A 15,937-nucleotide genomic window follows, 5' to 3' on the forward strand; every position below is an offset into this window, starting at 1 on the left:
CCCTCGAATGCGCCCAACCAGATATTCTAGGAGATATGCTCCTTGACGAGCTATTTCAACTAGAAGAACTACTTCTAAATTGGTCAAAAGAACTTAGGAAGGATTTCTTAGATCCATCCCAAGATGATGACCATGAGGAAATGTTGGAACCGCATTCTGACAACCTCGTTGCTCCCAAAAATACCTTTCTTCCTAAACAAGACGTGGACGATAGTCGTCCCTGTGCCGATTGTGCCGTGAAGGACTCCCCATCGACCTCGTTCGGTGCATACATAGACCTGAGCGATTCGGCATACACCTTCTTTAACGAGAGCCCGGGAAAGGGTTGGACTTGTCCACCTAGAATGAAAATAGGAATTACCCTCACCGACAACCTCTTGCGTTCTCGCCTTAGTATAGGACAATTAAGGTATCTTAGGCATTTTGGGGTTGTTCCAACAAGTCAGGAGCCACCCGATAAGAATTAGCTCCTTAATAAAGACAAAACTCCATAAAACAGCCCTCCGACACGGGGCCGTGTCCGGCCACCACGACCCCGTGTTCGCTCAGAAGATTTTCTGCTGATTCTGTCAGAATACGGACAAAATGTGTCAGGATTTTCTCTGCACACGGGGCCGTGTCCGGCGGACACGGGGCCGTGTTCAGTGTGCTGTCGTTTTCTTTAAATGCAGCCTGAATCCTGCTCATTTTTGACCACTCCACCAAGCAGAGATCCCTGGAATCTTCACATATACCATCCTAGGTAAGTACCAAAAGAAGGTTCCTAAGGACCATCTTGTCTTTTCCACTTTTGTTCATTTCCTCTTCTTCCAAAGATTTTTCAAACCCTACCTCCATGGAAGCTTGGAAACCCATGATTCCAACCTTCTATGCAAAGTTTGTAGGAGTTTTAGCTATGGGTTCTTGTCTAAAGTTAGTTCTATAACTTTGTTTTTTAAATTATCTGAGCTTATAACACAACGTAAGTATATGGAAATAATTTAAAAAAACTAGAACCATTAGACAAAAATTCCTGCAGACAGTTGAACACGGGGCCGTGCTCACTGAGCACGGGGCCGTGTTCAAGGTACTGTTTAGCAAAAATTCAGTTATCCTCGGCTTATTTCGCAGAAAATGGCCAGCCGAAACAGCGGAGCGTCTTCAAGGAATAACCGAAATGGAAGGAGATCATCCGCCGCAGAGGATTCCCTGGTAAACTACGTTTACGCTTTAAGGGAAGCCGTAGATGAAATGACAAGTGTAGAAGAAGCTTTGGTGGACCGCGTTAATCATCTGACGATAAGCTTGGAGGGCTGCTTGCAAGAAGTGAACCTTCTGCACCAAAGGTTAAACCTTCTTGCTTCCCCGCCTTTGGTTCCGGTGATAACACACAGGGCGTGGAATGTAGTACCCGAGGTTATCATCCCAGCAGAATGGCACGCCTTGCACCAAGTGCCTCAACCAAGAGTAGTGCAAGGAGTCCCGGTTAGCGCTCCTCCTCGAGAAACCGAAGAAAATGAGGCTACCTTCTACCTCCCAAGGGAGATAGAAGAATGGCTTTGAGTGAAAACCGAGGAGCCATGGGCTGAAGAATGTTTCTACATCGGGAAACTATTCCCGAAATTTTCCTAAATAAGTAGAACCTTTATGATAACCTTATGTTTCCCTTAGTTTAATTAGCTATGTAATTCCTCTATGGTTAGCAATGTTATGATGGTTTTTATGATTTATGGACTAATGGTGGTAATGGATGAAAAAGGGAACGAGAAAAAATGGAACCATGCAGAAGAACAGAACAAACCGACAAAATCTCCATAACAGAAGGCTCCACACGGGCCGTGCCCAACCAACACGGCCCCGTGCTGAGCCCCCTGCAGGAAATCACCCAGTTCAGGTAACTGGACACGGGCCGTGTTCAGCGGACACGCCCCCGTGTCCAGGCTTCTGTTTCAATTCTATAATTTTTGTTACTGGCACTTGACCACGGGGCCGTGCCCGGTCAACACGGGGCCGTGTCCAGAGCGCCAGTAACACGAATCTTTGTTTTTAAACACACTTTTACATATTCTAATCAACCAAAAACTTTATTTTTGGACACATTGAGGACAATGTGTAATTTAAGTGTGGGGGGGATGCTAAAACCTTGGAATTTTTGCAAAATCCTAAAACAAGCCTTACACAAAACTCTATTGGAACCGCTAAACACCCCAAATTTTTTCAAAAACTTTTTCATTTTTTTTATTTTATTTACTTGTCTTAGTTTAAGTTGGGAATAACAAGTTATAAAAGGGTTATATTTTTACAAACTTACAACCGATAGCGTCGTGATAAAAAGAACTAACATAAGAAAATTATGAAACGGTATAACAAGTCTAGCTAAAATTCGATTATATATGCTTGGTCACATTAAAAACCCATTCCCACAAAAAGTGAGTTTTGAGCCTTTATTGAGCATAAAAATACACATATTTAGATTAAATGCTCATTTTTCGTTTCTTGTGTGAATAGCCGCTCGGTCTTTACAAATCTAGAACTTGCCACGACGATACATTCCCGGTCCTTACCAACTTAAACCCAAGTAAGTAAATGATGGAGGCATTAGGACTAACTATTTTTCTTTCAAAACCTTTATTTTTCATTTTTTTACCTACCCAAAATCCCCCTAGAAAACCCCTTTGAGCCTAAACCTTTCATTTCATTACCCCCAAAACAATTTTTTTTACCCACCAAAAACCTTTTTCATTTTTTCACCTTTATTTTAGTAACAAACTCGGTTTTTCATAAACATACCCTTTACGTGACGAAAAAAAAAAAAAATGAAGTCAAAAACAAACATAAGCTACAAAAAGCTTGTTTGGAGAAATACTTCAAAAATAAATGTCACCAAAAATAAGGTATTTTACGAAAACCGACACTTGTTACGATTTTCGCCCTTTTTACTAACCACTAACCAACCACCCACCTTTAAACCCAAGCCTTCACCCCAAAGGACCTCTTGATATTTACAAAGGTAAAAAGTTAAAAAGGAGGAGGATTGATCGCTTGGCAAGCATATGGAGAATGTAAATCCGTGCCGCTCTCGAGCGATTCACTTAAATATACACCTTCGGCCGAGTGATTGAGTGATCTCCCGTGAGGTATGTGAACTTGTATATAAATGGAATTTTAATAAGGCATGCTATGCCCAAATAAGTAGTTTATCTTATGAAAAGTTCAAAATAAACCATGACGAATAAGATTGTAAATAAAATAAAAATAGAACCTATACAAACCTTGGATTCCCGACACTCTAGGACAAGTTAAAAAAAAAAAAAAAAAAAAAAAAAACTTCTCTTCTACCTATTCCATTTGGGAGTGTAAGCCACATTAAAAGAGTTTTGCTTGAGGACAAGCAAAAGTTCAAGTGTGGGGGTATTTGATGTGTGTAAAATGCAACATATAAAACACATCAATTAAGGCATAAAACTAACCCTTTTTAAGTACTAATGTTGGAAAAAGAGTGTTTTTGTCTTCCTTTTGTATTTTCAGGATGAAATGAGCTCAAAATCACAAAAGAAGCAAAAAGACCACTAATTCTACCATAAATACAAGAAAAGGAACAAAAGTGAACTGCCCGGACCCTCAACGGCACCTCCCAAGACAAAGAGAAGAGAACAGAGTCTGAACACGCCCCGTGTCCAGCGAACACGGGGGCGTGCCCAGGAAGCAGCAGAAAAGACAAACCAGTAGAAGCTTCCATTGCTCACCACGGGGCCGTGCCCAGCGGGCACGGGGGCGTGTTGAAAGTACAGCAGGCGCATTAATTGTAATTCGCAATTACAATTAATGAAGAGAGAGAATGTCAGACGGGCACGGGGCCGTGTCCAGCGGACACGGGGCCGTGTCCAGCGTTCTGTTCAGCCTATAAATAGAGGAGCTTGGTTTCATTCTCTCTCATCCCTTGGCACACCACCTCTCTCACACTTCATCCACCACCCATCACCACCATAACACCATCATCCACCACCATCATCCATTGTCCATCGTAGAGTGTGTGAGTCGTCTCGGGATCCAAGATTGATCGTAAGAGTTCTTGACAATCAAGGCCATGTTTGCCTAAGTCTCTTACATCACTTGGTGAAGACAAGTGTTTAGTATAATACTTTTTATTTTTAATCTTTTGCACTTTTTATTTGGTTTTGTATTAATGACTTTAATAACTAGTTACTTATGTTGAAGGTGATCTTTCCTTATCGTTTGTCCGTGGTGTCTTGGCGTTATTTTACTGTCTATATAAAATAAAATATTTTCACCATTCATATCTCCACGGTCTATATGGAGGTATGTTGGCTACCTGGTCGGGGGTTAAGGGAACGGTTTGGTAAGGGTCTTGCCCTTGTTCAGCGTTTAGAGGTCCTGCTTGGGACCTGGGTCAAATTTAGTAGGATCTCCTTCAATGCCCATAGGTATTGGATGGCGGGGATCCAAACTCTTTGACCCCCTCATAAGCTAACTACTATTAATACTATAACCCGGTTATTTAGGACTGTATCCCTGCTGACTCAGACTACTTAGCCGAGGGTAACGTCACCGCCAAAAGCGGGGCCTACCATAATTTGCATTAATAACTTAATTCATTATCTTTCAATAATCCGACCCTTTAGGATTGTATCCTTGCTGACTCAAACTACTGGGTTGAGGGTAACGTCGCCTTCAAAAGAGGGGCCTACTACAATAACTAAGATAATCTCTTAAACAAGTGCAAAAGTGCGAAAATAATCAAAGGTTATACTAATACACGTGTCGGATCCAAGTGATTCATCTTGTCTATCTGTTTTTATTTTATTTTTATTTTTCAGCATTTAGTTAGTTTTTATTTTTCTTAGTTAAAACATTTTTCTAACTTTTTGATTTGGTTAGACGTTGAGGATAAACCGGTATTAAAAGCTCTTGTGTCCTTGGAAGACCTCGGTATCTTACCAACACTATACTACGTCCACGATGGGTGCACTTGCCCATATGTGTGTTTAGTGTTAGTAAATATCGTGTTTTATAAATTTAAAACTTGGCTAAAAGTGTAAAAAGGGCTTAATTATACATCTAAAATATATACACACCGACACGCATCACTTTACATCAGCAAAGAATTTTTTTCTTTGATGATGTGGCCATCCTTTGGTGACTACACCGCTAGCTAAGAAATTAGCGTAGTCGGCATACCATGGTTCTTGTCTACTCTCCATCATTTCCAAGGATTCCGTGGGAAATTTCTCGTTGATTTGCTCGTCTCTGGTTGTCTCCAAAGCTGGGTCTTCTAAGCGTGAGAGATGATCTGCAGCAGTGTTTTCTGCTCCTCTTTTGTCCTTGATTTCAATGTCGAATTCTTGGAGGAGTAGAATCCATCTTATCAAACGGGGTTTTGCGTCTTGCTTCTTGAAGAGGTACCTGATGGCTGCATGGTCTGTATAGACTACTGTTTTAGAAAGAACAAGATAAGAACGAAATTTATCAAAAGCAAATACCACTGCTAGTAATTCTTTTTCTGTAGTTGTATAATTCTCTTGCGCATCATTAAGAGTTTTACTAGCATAATAAATTGGGTGGAAATGTTTTTCTTTTCTTTGTCCCAAGACTGCTCCAACAGCGAAGTCACTTGCATCGCACATGATTTCGAAAGGAAATTTCCAATCTGGCGCTATCATGATAGGTGCATTGACTAGCATTTCCTTGAGGGTTAGAAATGCTTGATTGCATTCCTTGTCAAAGATGAAGGGTGCATCTTTTTCAAGTAATTTTGTTAGAGGCCTTGAAATTTTTGAAAAGTCTTTGATAAACCTTCTATAAAATCCGGCATGTCCTAGGAAACTTCTGATTGCTCGCACGGAGGATGGAGGAGGTAATCGAGAAATAGTCTCTATTTTTGCTCGATCAACTTCCATTCCTTCGCTTGAGATTTTGTGACCGAGTACTATTCCCTCTGTTACCATGAAATGGCATTTTTCCCAGTTAAGGGCGAGGTTAGTTTCCTCACATCGGGATAGCATTCGTTCAAGATTATCGAGGCATTGGTCATATGAGTCTCCAAAGATGGAAAAGTCATCCATGAAGACTTCCATTGTCTTTTCGATCATATCATGGAAAATGGCGACCATACAACGTTGGAATGTTGCAGGCGCATTACATAGACCGAATGGCATGCGTCGATATGCAAAAGTTCCGTAGGGACATGTGAAAGTTGTTTTCTCTTGGTCTTCTGGTGCTATCGGTATTTGAAAGTAACCTGAAAAACCATCTAAGAAACAATAAAATTTATGACCGGATAATCTTTCTAACATTTGATCAATGAAGGGCAAAGGAAAGTGGTCTTTCCTAGTCGCTTCATTTAATCGCCTATAATCTATACAGACTCTCCATCCTATGACGGTTCTCGTTGGTATTAATTCATTTTTCTCGTTAGTTATTACCGTCATACCTCCTTTCTTTGGGACTACTTGAACGGGACTTACCCACGGGCTATCGGAGATAGGGCAGATTAGTCCGGCGTCGAGTAGTTTGATGACTTCATTCTTAACCACTTCTTGAACATTGGGGTTCACTCTTCGTTGTGGTTGAATTACCGTCTTGTAGTCATCATTCATTAAAATTTTGTGCGTGCACATGGAAGGGCTTATTCCTTTAATATCTACAAGCTTCCAAGCGATCGCGTTTTTGTGTTTTTTAAGCAGGTTAACTAATTTCTCTTTCTCTACATTACTTAATTTAGATGAAATAATTACGGGTAAACTACCTTCTTTGCCTAGAAAAGCATATTCCAAACCCTTAGGAAGTTCTTTGAGCTCAATGGGTGGGTCTTTAGAAGACACCTTATTTTGTGGCTCATCTAGATCAAGAACCTTAAAAGTTTGTTCTATGGCTATCTCTTCCTCGACAAAGTGGTCCTCTTCGTTGGTTGTATCGGGTGGTTCAGCTTCATCTTCAATTAGGGGGTCATTGTTGCCAAAAGGATATTTCATTGAGCGCTCAAGATCTATGCTCCTTTTTAATGCCCCTAATTGGAGAGGTAGATTGTTAAATTTCCGGTTTTTCAAAGCTCTATGAGTTTGTACAAAAGGCTTTCCCAAGACTAAGGGGGCGTCATCTAGGATGACGAAGTCGGTTGGGATTACCATTTGATTTGTTTGAACCAAAACATCTTCAACTACACCGATTGATTTTATTACTTTCCGATTGGATAGAAAAATGGGTATTTGAAGTGGAGTAAAATCACTAACACTTAATTTTTCAAAAATATAGTTAGGCATTATGTTAACATAAAGATCTTTATCAATGGTGATATTACTAATAAAGGAATTTTGAAAGAAACATGGAACCGGTGTAATGTTAATTTCAAAAGGGTCTTCTTTTATTAGCGAGGTTTGATCATTAGTTAACTTAACACTTACTAAGTCTTTGATTTTAGCACTAGTGTTTAACTCTTTTAAAAACTTGGCATGAGGGGTTATTAAACAATGATTTTCGAAAGTAGGTGACAAGAGGTTAATTTCTTCAAAATTAGACTCTTCTTGAATTTTAACATTATCGGACTCACCATTTTCGTTGTTTAACTCATGTGTCGGTTTTTCACTTTCTTGTTCTTCCATTTTTACACTTTCAACTATCTCTACGTTATTATCATTTTTTAGCTTTTCTCTTGCGCGGGATTCCTCTTCCCTTGCGCGAGATTCTTTTATGCAACGTTCGATAGTTTTAATGTGCTCTAATATCCTATTGGTCACTTCGGTGAGATTGAAAGAATTTGGATCCTCAAAGCTTGAATCCGGTTGTTCGATCCTTGGTTCCTCATAGTACTCATATGAAGTAGATGGTTCACACCATTGTTCTTCATTGTAAGTATATGATGGATAAGGGTCGAAACTTTGTTCTTCATAGTACTCATATGAGGTGGGTTGTTCACGCCATGGTTCCTCATAATAAGAGTATGAAGGTGGTGGCTCATATCTTGAGTCTTCAAAGTATGAGTATGAAGGCTCATACCTTGGTTCCTCAAAATATGAGTATGAGGGAGGAGGTTCATACCTTTGGTCTTCATAGGATGTGTATGAAGTTGATGGCTCGTACCTGGGCTCCTCATAATGGTTGTATGAATTGGATGGTTGATATAAGTTATTATATTGAACCGAGCGTGTGTTACGACAATTAGTGCAATAATTACCCCTATAATCATCCTCATCATAGGTGTAGTTGTAACCTCTTGAGTATTGATCCATAAGAATCACTCAACAGACCACAACTGAGTCTCGGGACCAGAAAACAAAAAAATAAGACGGAAACAGAAGCTGGACACGGCCCCGTGTTGAGTGAACACGGCCCCGTGTTCAGGGTCTGTATCTGGGCGTTTTAATTAAATTTACTGGTCACGTTGAGCACGGGGGCGTGTTCAGCGAGCACGGCCCCGTGTTCAGACTCTGTATCTGGGTATCTAACTAAAAATATGCAGCACGGGGGCGTGTTCAGTGAGCACGGCCCCGTGTTCAGGCTACTGTAAATGCAAAACTACACTAAAATGCAGAAAAATGCGCGCGTTTTAAAAAGGTTTGGAAAAACTGATTAGGCCGTCGATTTTAAGCTTTCTTAAAATCCTTGTGTACCCGGCAGCGGCGCCAAAAACTTGATGTGCGTGAAGTGTGTTATATTTTTGATGTATATTTAAGCCCCTTTTTACACTTTTAGCCAAGTTTTAAATTTATAAAACACGATATTTACTAACACTAAACACACATATGGGCAAGTGCACCCATCGTAGACGTAGTATAGTGTTGGTAAGATACCGAGGTCGTCCAAGGACACAAGAGCTTTTAATACCGGTTTATCCTCAACGTCTAATCAAATCAAAAAGTGAGAAAAATGTTTAAACTAAGAAAAATAAAAACTAACTAAATGCTGAAAAATAAAATAAAATAAAAACAGATAGACAAGATGAATCACTTGGATCCGACACGTGTATTAGTATAACCTTTGATTATTTTTGCACTTTTGCACTTGTTTAAGAGATTATCTTAGTTATTGTAGTAGGCCCCTCTTTTGAAGGCGACGTTACCCTCAACCCAGTAGTTTGAGTCAGCAAGGATACAATCCTAAAGGGTCGGATTATTGAAAGATAATGAATTAAGTTATTAATGCAAATTGTGGTAGGCCCCGCTTTTGGCGGTGACGTTACCCTCGGCTAAGTAGTCTGAGTCAGCAGGGATACAGTCCTAAATAGCCGGGTTATAGTATTAATAGTAGTTAACTTATGAGGGGGTCAAAGAGTTTGGATCCCCACCATCCAATACCTATGGGCATTGAAGGAGATCCTACTAAATTTGACCCAGGTCCCAAGCAGGACCTCTAAACGCTGAACAAGGGCAAGACCCTTACCAAACCGTTCCCTTAACCCCCGACCAGGTAGCCAACATACCTCCATATAGACCGTGGAGATATGAATGGTGAAAATCTTTTATTTTATATAGACAGTAAAATAATGCCAAGACACCACGGACAAACGATAAGGAAAGATCACCTTCAACATAAGTAACTAGTTATTAAAGTCATTAATACAAAACCAAATAAAAAGTGCAAAAGATTAAAAATAAAAAGTATTATACTAAACACTTGTCTTCACCAAGTGATGTAAGAGACTTAGGCAAACATGGCCTTGATTGTCAAGAACTCTTACGATCAATCTTGGATCCCGAGACGACTCACACACTCTACGATGGACAATGGATGATGGTGGTGGATGATGATGTTATGGTGGTGGTGGGTGGTGGATGAGGTGTGAGAGAGGTGGTGTGCCAAGGGATGAGAGAGAATGAAGCCAAGCTCCTCTATTTATAGGCTGAACAGAAGGCTGGACACGGCCCCGTGTCCGCTGGACACGGCCCCGTGCCCGTCTGACATTCTCTCACTTCATTAATTGTAATTGCGAATTACAATTAATGCGCCTGCTGTACTTTCACCACGCCCCCGTGCTCGCTGGACACGGCCCCGTGGTGGGCAATGGAAGCTTCTACTGGTTTGTCTTTTCTACTGCTTCCTGGGCACGCCCCCGTGTTCGCTGGACACGGGGCGTGTTCAGACTCTGTTTCTTCTCCTTTGCCCCCGTCCGGGCAGTCCACTTTTGTTCCTTTTCTTGTATTTTATGGTAGAATTAGTTGTCTTTTTGCTTCTTTTGTGTTTTTGAGCTCATTTCATCCTGAAAATACAAAAGGAAGACAAAAACACTCTTTTTCCAACATTAGTACTTAAAAAGGGTTAGTTTTATGCCTTAATTGATGTGATTTATATGTTGCATTTTACACATATCAATAATACACGAGTGTGACTGGCTGACACACTAGAGCTAGTCTCGATATGCCAAGACTAGACCAAACCAAAAGAAAAAACCCCAACATAGCCAAAACAAAACAGCCATTTTACTCAAGGACAATAAACGTAAACCGTGAGTAGATCTCTACTTCCCCCTTTTATTAAACTTCTGGAGTGTGTTATGTTTCACGTTATTTCTCATATTTTTCATTTAATTCAATTACAAACACTCAAATTAAATGTGTGGTTTATGTGTTATATATTTTGGTTACATATTTGTTACTTGTTATTTGCTTTGTGTCGCAATTTCACATCGTGGATCCACTGGCTAACCGGCTCCCCACAGCCATGGGTTGAACTTGGTATCGCTACCATTGTTTCGCATTGTATCATATTGTGTCACATGTTTCGCTATTGGTTTTATTTATTTATTTGTTGTTGGTGATGTTATAGGTGAATTGTCCCATTTACATTTAAATTGTATGTTAACAAATTTTAATTAAAAATTTAAAAAAATTCAAACTTATATTTACTCACCAACTTATGTTGACTTAAAATTACCTTTTACACATGATACTGATGATCAGGTTGATGTGACGAGGATGAAGATACATAGGAATTTACCTTAGACAACAAACAAGTTTTTCTTTATATGTTTTATGTCTTGGATTTTGTTTGGATTATTTGAATAAGTATTAAACTTTAATAGTTGTCATGAGTTATGAATAATCATCATGCTCGATCATAATTTGCTGCGGGTCAAGGTGTGACACGAGAAGTGGCAATAAATGTGCACAGGATGTCCCCAAAAGTAACACGTGTAGTGCAAAAAAAAAACATAAGCCTGATTCAAACCGACACCCTTTCTATAACACTACACCATACAAACCACTACGACAGAAGACATAATATACCGAAATAACAAAACAAGACGTATATATACAATTTAAACAATGTCAGGATGGAAAAAAAATAACAGCCAAAAGTATCCTGATTATGTAACTGTCGTGAGCTAATAAAAAACAAGTATTTTATGACTTAAGTGCCTATAATAGTATCGGTAAGTAAGGTCGTCTCCACAGGTAATATTTGGTTAGTGTAACGCAACCTCCAAGTTTTGGGTTCTAGGTTTCACAAAACTCAATTTAATCAATTAATTGAACCCCACATAGACATGGTGCTGAAAAGTAGGTTAATTTAAGTGGTAATAAAAAACAGGTCTTTGTCATCAGATCTTTTACAGTTCAATTACCCTGTTTACTAGTGTGAGTCAATCTACTCTAATATCACCTTTTTTGAAAAAAAAAATCTCATCTTGCCAAGCACGTATTTTTATTCCCAGAATTAAAAAAATGTGTATTTAAACTAATAGAGTAATTATAACGTGTAAAGATCAAATACAACTGGGTCTTAACATGAAAATTGAAGGAAGATTTTTTTTCTTGAATTTTTTTTCCCAACTACTTAAGCATAATGTTTAATTGCAAAACGTAAAAAAATGTTAACTTAGGGGGTGTTTGGGGTTGAGTTTTGAAGGAGATTTTTAGAACGTTTGTAACCTTCTACATTTGGAGAGCTTTCAAGGTGTAGAGAGAGAAAGTAGCAAAGAGGTGATTCAAGGTGTAAACTTTGTTAGATCTACAATCGAATCATCATTATATTTTGTTCTTGTGTTCGGTCCACACACGTGCACGGATTTCGCACGTCGTACGTGTCATTCACAATCGTTCGGGAGTTAAACACGATCCTACAACGCGTTCACAGAATCATTGGGTGTTTCAGTGGAAAAAACCACTGATAGAGGCTGGGGAAATTTTGCAATTGAGTTCGCTCATGGGTTTGTTAAACGGTACCGAGTTGGGGGTAAAAAAGATGTGTGGGTTTGGAAATCAAAGCCGGACAAAGAGATTTTTGTGGCCGTGATCAAAGAGGCTCTATGTAGCAGGTCAGGAAGTGGAGATAATGGAGTTTGGGCCCTCTAGAACCCATGGGTTCCGCCCAAGGTCAACTTATTCATGTGGAGGGCGATTCAAGAGAGAATCCCGTCCAAGATGGCGCTGGCATTCAAAGGCGTGATGGTTGGTGACACCCGCTGCCAAAGGTGTGGACTTGATAACGAGACGGCCAAACACATACTTACTTCCTGCCTGATGACCAAAACCATCTGGCGACAAGTTCTTATTTGGATTAAGTTGCCAATGTCTCCAGCTAATCTTTCCATTGGATCATTGGCGATATCGATCCAGAATCTCCATGGATCTACTAAGTGGAAAAAGACTATTGGTGTGATCTTTCTTGCTACCTGCTGGGAGATATGGTGCACTAGAAACAAAAATATTTTCAACAATGTCTATGACTCGACTACGGTTGTGGTGGAGAGGATAAAGGAGGTTTCTTTTCTTTGGTTATGTAATCAATCTATTTTTAAGAACTTAGATTGGGGTCGTTGGTGTGATTTTGATATCCGTGACATTGTGGTGTAAGGTGTTTTGTGTGGGTTTCAGTTTCTAGCTGGCCCATTTGTTTCTATATTTTTATAGAAGTTGGCTGGTTTCAAAAAAAAAAAAAAGAATATAATTATATAAACTTTTATAATTTTTCCTAATAATTATTTACCTATATAAACACGTTTCCAACAATGAAATATCAACATTCTGGTTATATGAAATAACACAATTCTGGTAATTCACAACTAAGTAAAAAAAAATAAAATGAACAAACAAATAAAGAACAAATTAGCAAGATTAGACAAATAGAAACCTAAAGTAGTGTGAAAAAGACAAACCTGATTTTTGAGTAAGATGACAAAAAATATTTTTTTTGTACCGCTATCATCATATTCCGATAAATAAATCAATCTCTTTGTCTCCGTCCAAAATAAAGAGATATAATTTCAGTTGGGATATGATAGCTTCATTTTATAGCCTCCCATTCTATTCCCGCAAACCTTTAGGTATATGATCATTGAAATTTAAATTCAAAATGTTTACCAGCAAACAAAAAAATGGACCCTAATTATGCTTAAAATTATAATGAGTTAATTACTATTTTCGTCCCTGTGATTTGTCAAAAATTACTATTTCAGTCCATTAGTTTAAAAATTGCGATTTCAGTCCTTGTGGTTTCACTTTCGTAACCATTTCAGTCCACCTTCGTTAACCCAATCCATTTATTCTATTAAGTGCACGTGAATTGACCATAATGCCCTTATTAATAAAAAACAAAAAGATGTCTAAATGAGTTAATTATTGTTTTCGTCCCTGTGGTTTGTAAAAAAATCACTATTTCAGTCCATGTGGTTTCACTTTCGTAAGCATTTCAGTCCAGTCTCCTAACACTGTCTATTTTACCGTAAAGTTTTTAATGAAATACCTAAACTACCCTTGTGTTAATTAAACTGGATTGTAGGGGTTCGACCCACCATGGCTTTAGTAGAAGTAGAAGTCTGGCACTATTTTTACATATGTGGTTCCAAAATTTTGATTTTGGATTTTAGAATGAGAAAATGTCCAGATAAGCATTATGTTTTAAAGTTATTATGTTAATTGATGCTGCTAGGAAGATATTAATTGGGGTGGGGTAATGGGTCACCGGACGTTAAGAGGGTGGGGTTGTGATGCTGGAGAAGATGACTGGAAACTTTTGCCGGAAATGAGAGCAGGGATGGAGTGAGGTGGGGTAGCGTGGGGGTGCGTTTTAACAAGTGGGTCCTAGAATACGACCTTTTAAATTTCCATGGTTTTTTTTATTTAATTAAAATAAGGGTAATTTAGATATTTCATTAAAAACTTAATGGTAAAATAGACGGTGTTAGGAGACTGGACTGAAATGGTTACAAAAGTGAAACCACAGGGACTGAAATAGTGATTTTTGACAAATCACAGAGACGGAAACAGTAATTAACTCATTTATATATCTTTTTGTTTTTTATTAATAAGGGCATTATGGTCAATTCACATGTACTTAACAAAATAAATGGATGGGGTTAACGGAGGTGGACTGAAATGGTTACGAAAGTGAAACCACAGGGACTGAAATCGTAATTTTTAAACTAATGGACTGAAATGGTGATTTTTGACAAACCACATGGACGAAAACAGTAATTAACTCAATTATAATTAAATGGTGAAAACTATCCATATTTTATTGCTAAGCTTCACCTCTAAATTTAGATAAATCCCAACACCATATTCAGTGTCTCTAAAACTTTCCTTATTTTATCACTTAATGGTTTCATAATATAGATCACATATATAACATAATAACAATACCCTCTCCATTTCCCTCAAAATTTAGGGGTTTTGATAAAATAAGGATCTCACTCGATTTCATTTGCGATATTTACCAGAAAAATACCAATACCGTATTTACTGTCGCTAGAACTTTCCTGATTTTATCACTTAATGGTAAAGTGATTTCAATCAAGTTCATCTATCACGTCCCGTTTGAATCGGTATTTACCATTGATTTTCCCCTGCCAAATGTAAACAAGTTATTCATATATAACTCTAGGGTTTTGGCTTTAATCTCAATATTCGATGTTTGATACCGACTTCCGTCAATTAATTGACTTTATACCTATACGTGCATAAAAAAGCACATAATTAAGAAAATAATGCCTTTTAAGTTAAAGAATGATACGGCGCGTTGCGACGGTGTCGAAACGTAAAGTGACTCGAATTTATAGTGTCACGTATTATATTTGACCCGACTCATTTCCGAAAAGAAATAAAATTTATGTCAAAACCTAGAACAATTGAAAATGTACACAATAACAGGCATAAGAACATATTATATTTGACCCAACTTGTTTCCGGAGGATTGCGACGTTCACAATATGGGAAATGAAAGAGAATATGAAAATTGTCAGGATAAGTATAGTGGTAATAGGAAAGAAATAGGGGAGGAGATGGTAGAAGATTTAAATTTGTAGCCAAACGAAGAGGAGGAGGAGAATATAAATTTGGAGATGCATGTTACATTCGTCATGGGGGCATAGTGGGAGTTGACCTTCAGAACCATGAGCCTTAAATAAGAGAAGCGACCAGGGAAGAAGGAATTCAAAAAGAAGATAGATAAATTTTTTTTCTTTAAACATTAGAGGTTTAGGATAGTGGGCAAAAAACAAAGCGAGATGGATAAAAAATTTGAAACGAGATAATGATATTGACTTCATCACTTTACAAGAGATACATTTTAGAGATGTTTCAAGTATTGAATTCGAGAAATTTTAGGGAGCTGGCAATTTCGAGATGGATCACGTGCCGACAGTCAGGAGATCTGGAGGGGTCGTTAGCATGTGGGACCCTAACGTCTTCAAGATACACGATTCTATTAAGCATTCTAATTATTATTAACTTTGGGGACCTTAAAGGGGAGCAATAAAGTTATTAGTGTTATTAATGTGTACGCTCCGCAAAAAGTTTCTCAGAAAAAAGATCCTTTGGGATGACATTGGGGGATGATGGTTTGTTACCTGGGGTGATGGGTGATTATGGGTGACTTTAACGCGGTTCGCAGTGGGGGTGAAAGGAAAAATTCCAATTTTAATTAAAAATGTGCTTCTTTTTTTAATAATTTTATTTTTGAAAATGGGTTAAGAGAATATGATATGAAATGATGGAAATTCATG

At 38.4% G+C, this 15,937-nt stretch overlaps 1 protein-coding gene across 1 annotated transcript; it reads left to right on the forward strand.

Moving 5' to 3' along the window:
* The first annotated feature begins 12,356 nt into the window (after positions 1-12,356).
* On the forward strand, positions 12,357-13,977 carry LOC110898240. The gene is made up of 2 exons (XM_022145002.1): positions 12,357-12,695; positions 13,864-13,977. The coding sequence occupies exons 1-2, from the start codon at positions 12,357-12,359 to the stop codon at positions 13,975-13,977; spliced, it is 453 nt and encodes a 150-aa protein (XP_022000694.1).
* Positions 13,978-15,937: the final 1,960 nt, after the last annotated feature.

This window comes from Helianthus annuus, chromosome 15 (assembly GCF_002127325.2).
Source record: "Helianthus annuus cultivar XRQ/B chromosome 15, HanXRQr2.0-SUNRISE, whole genome shotgun sequence".
NCBI classification, from domain to species: domain Eukaryota; kingdom Viridiplantae; phylum Streptophyta; class Magnoliopsida; order Asterales; family Asteraceae; genus Helianthus; species Helianthus annuus.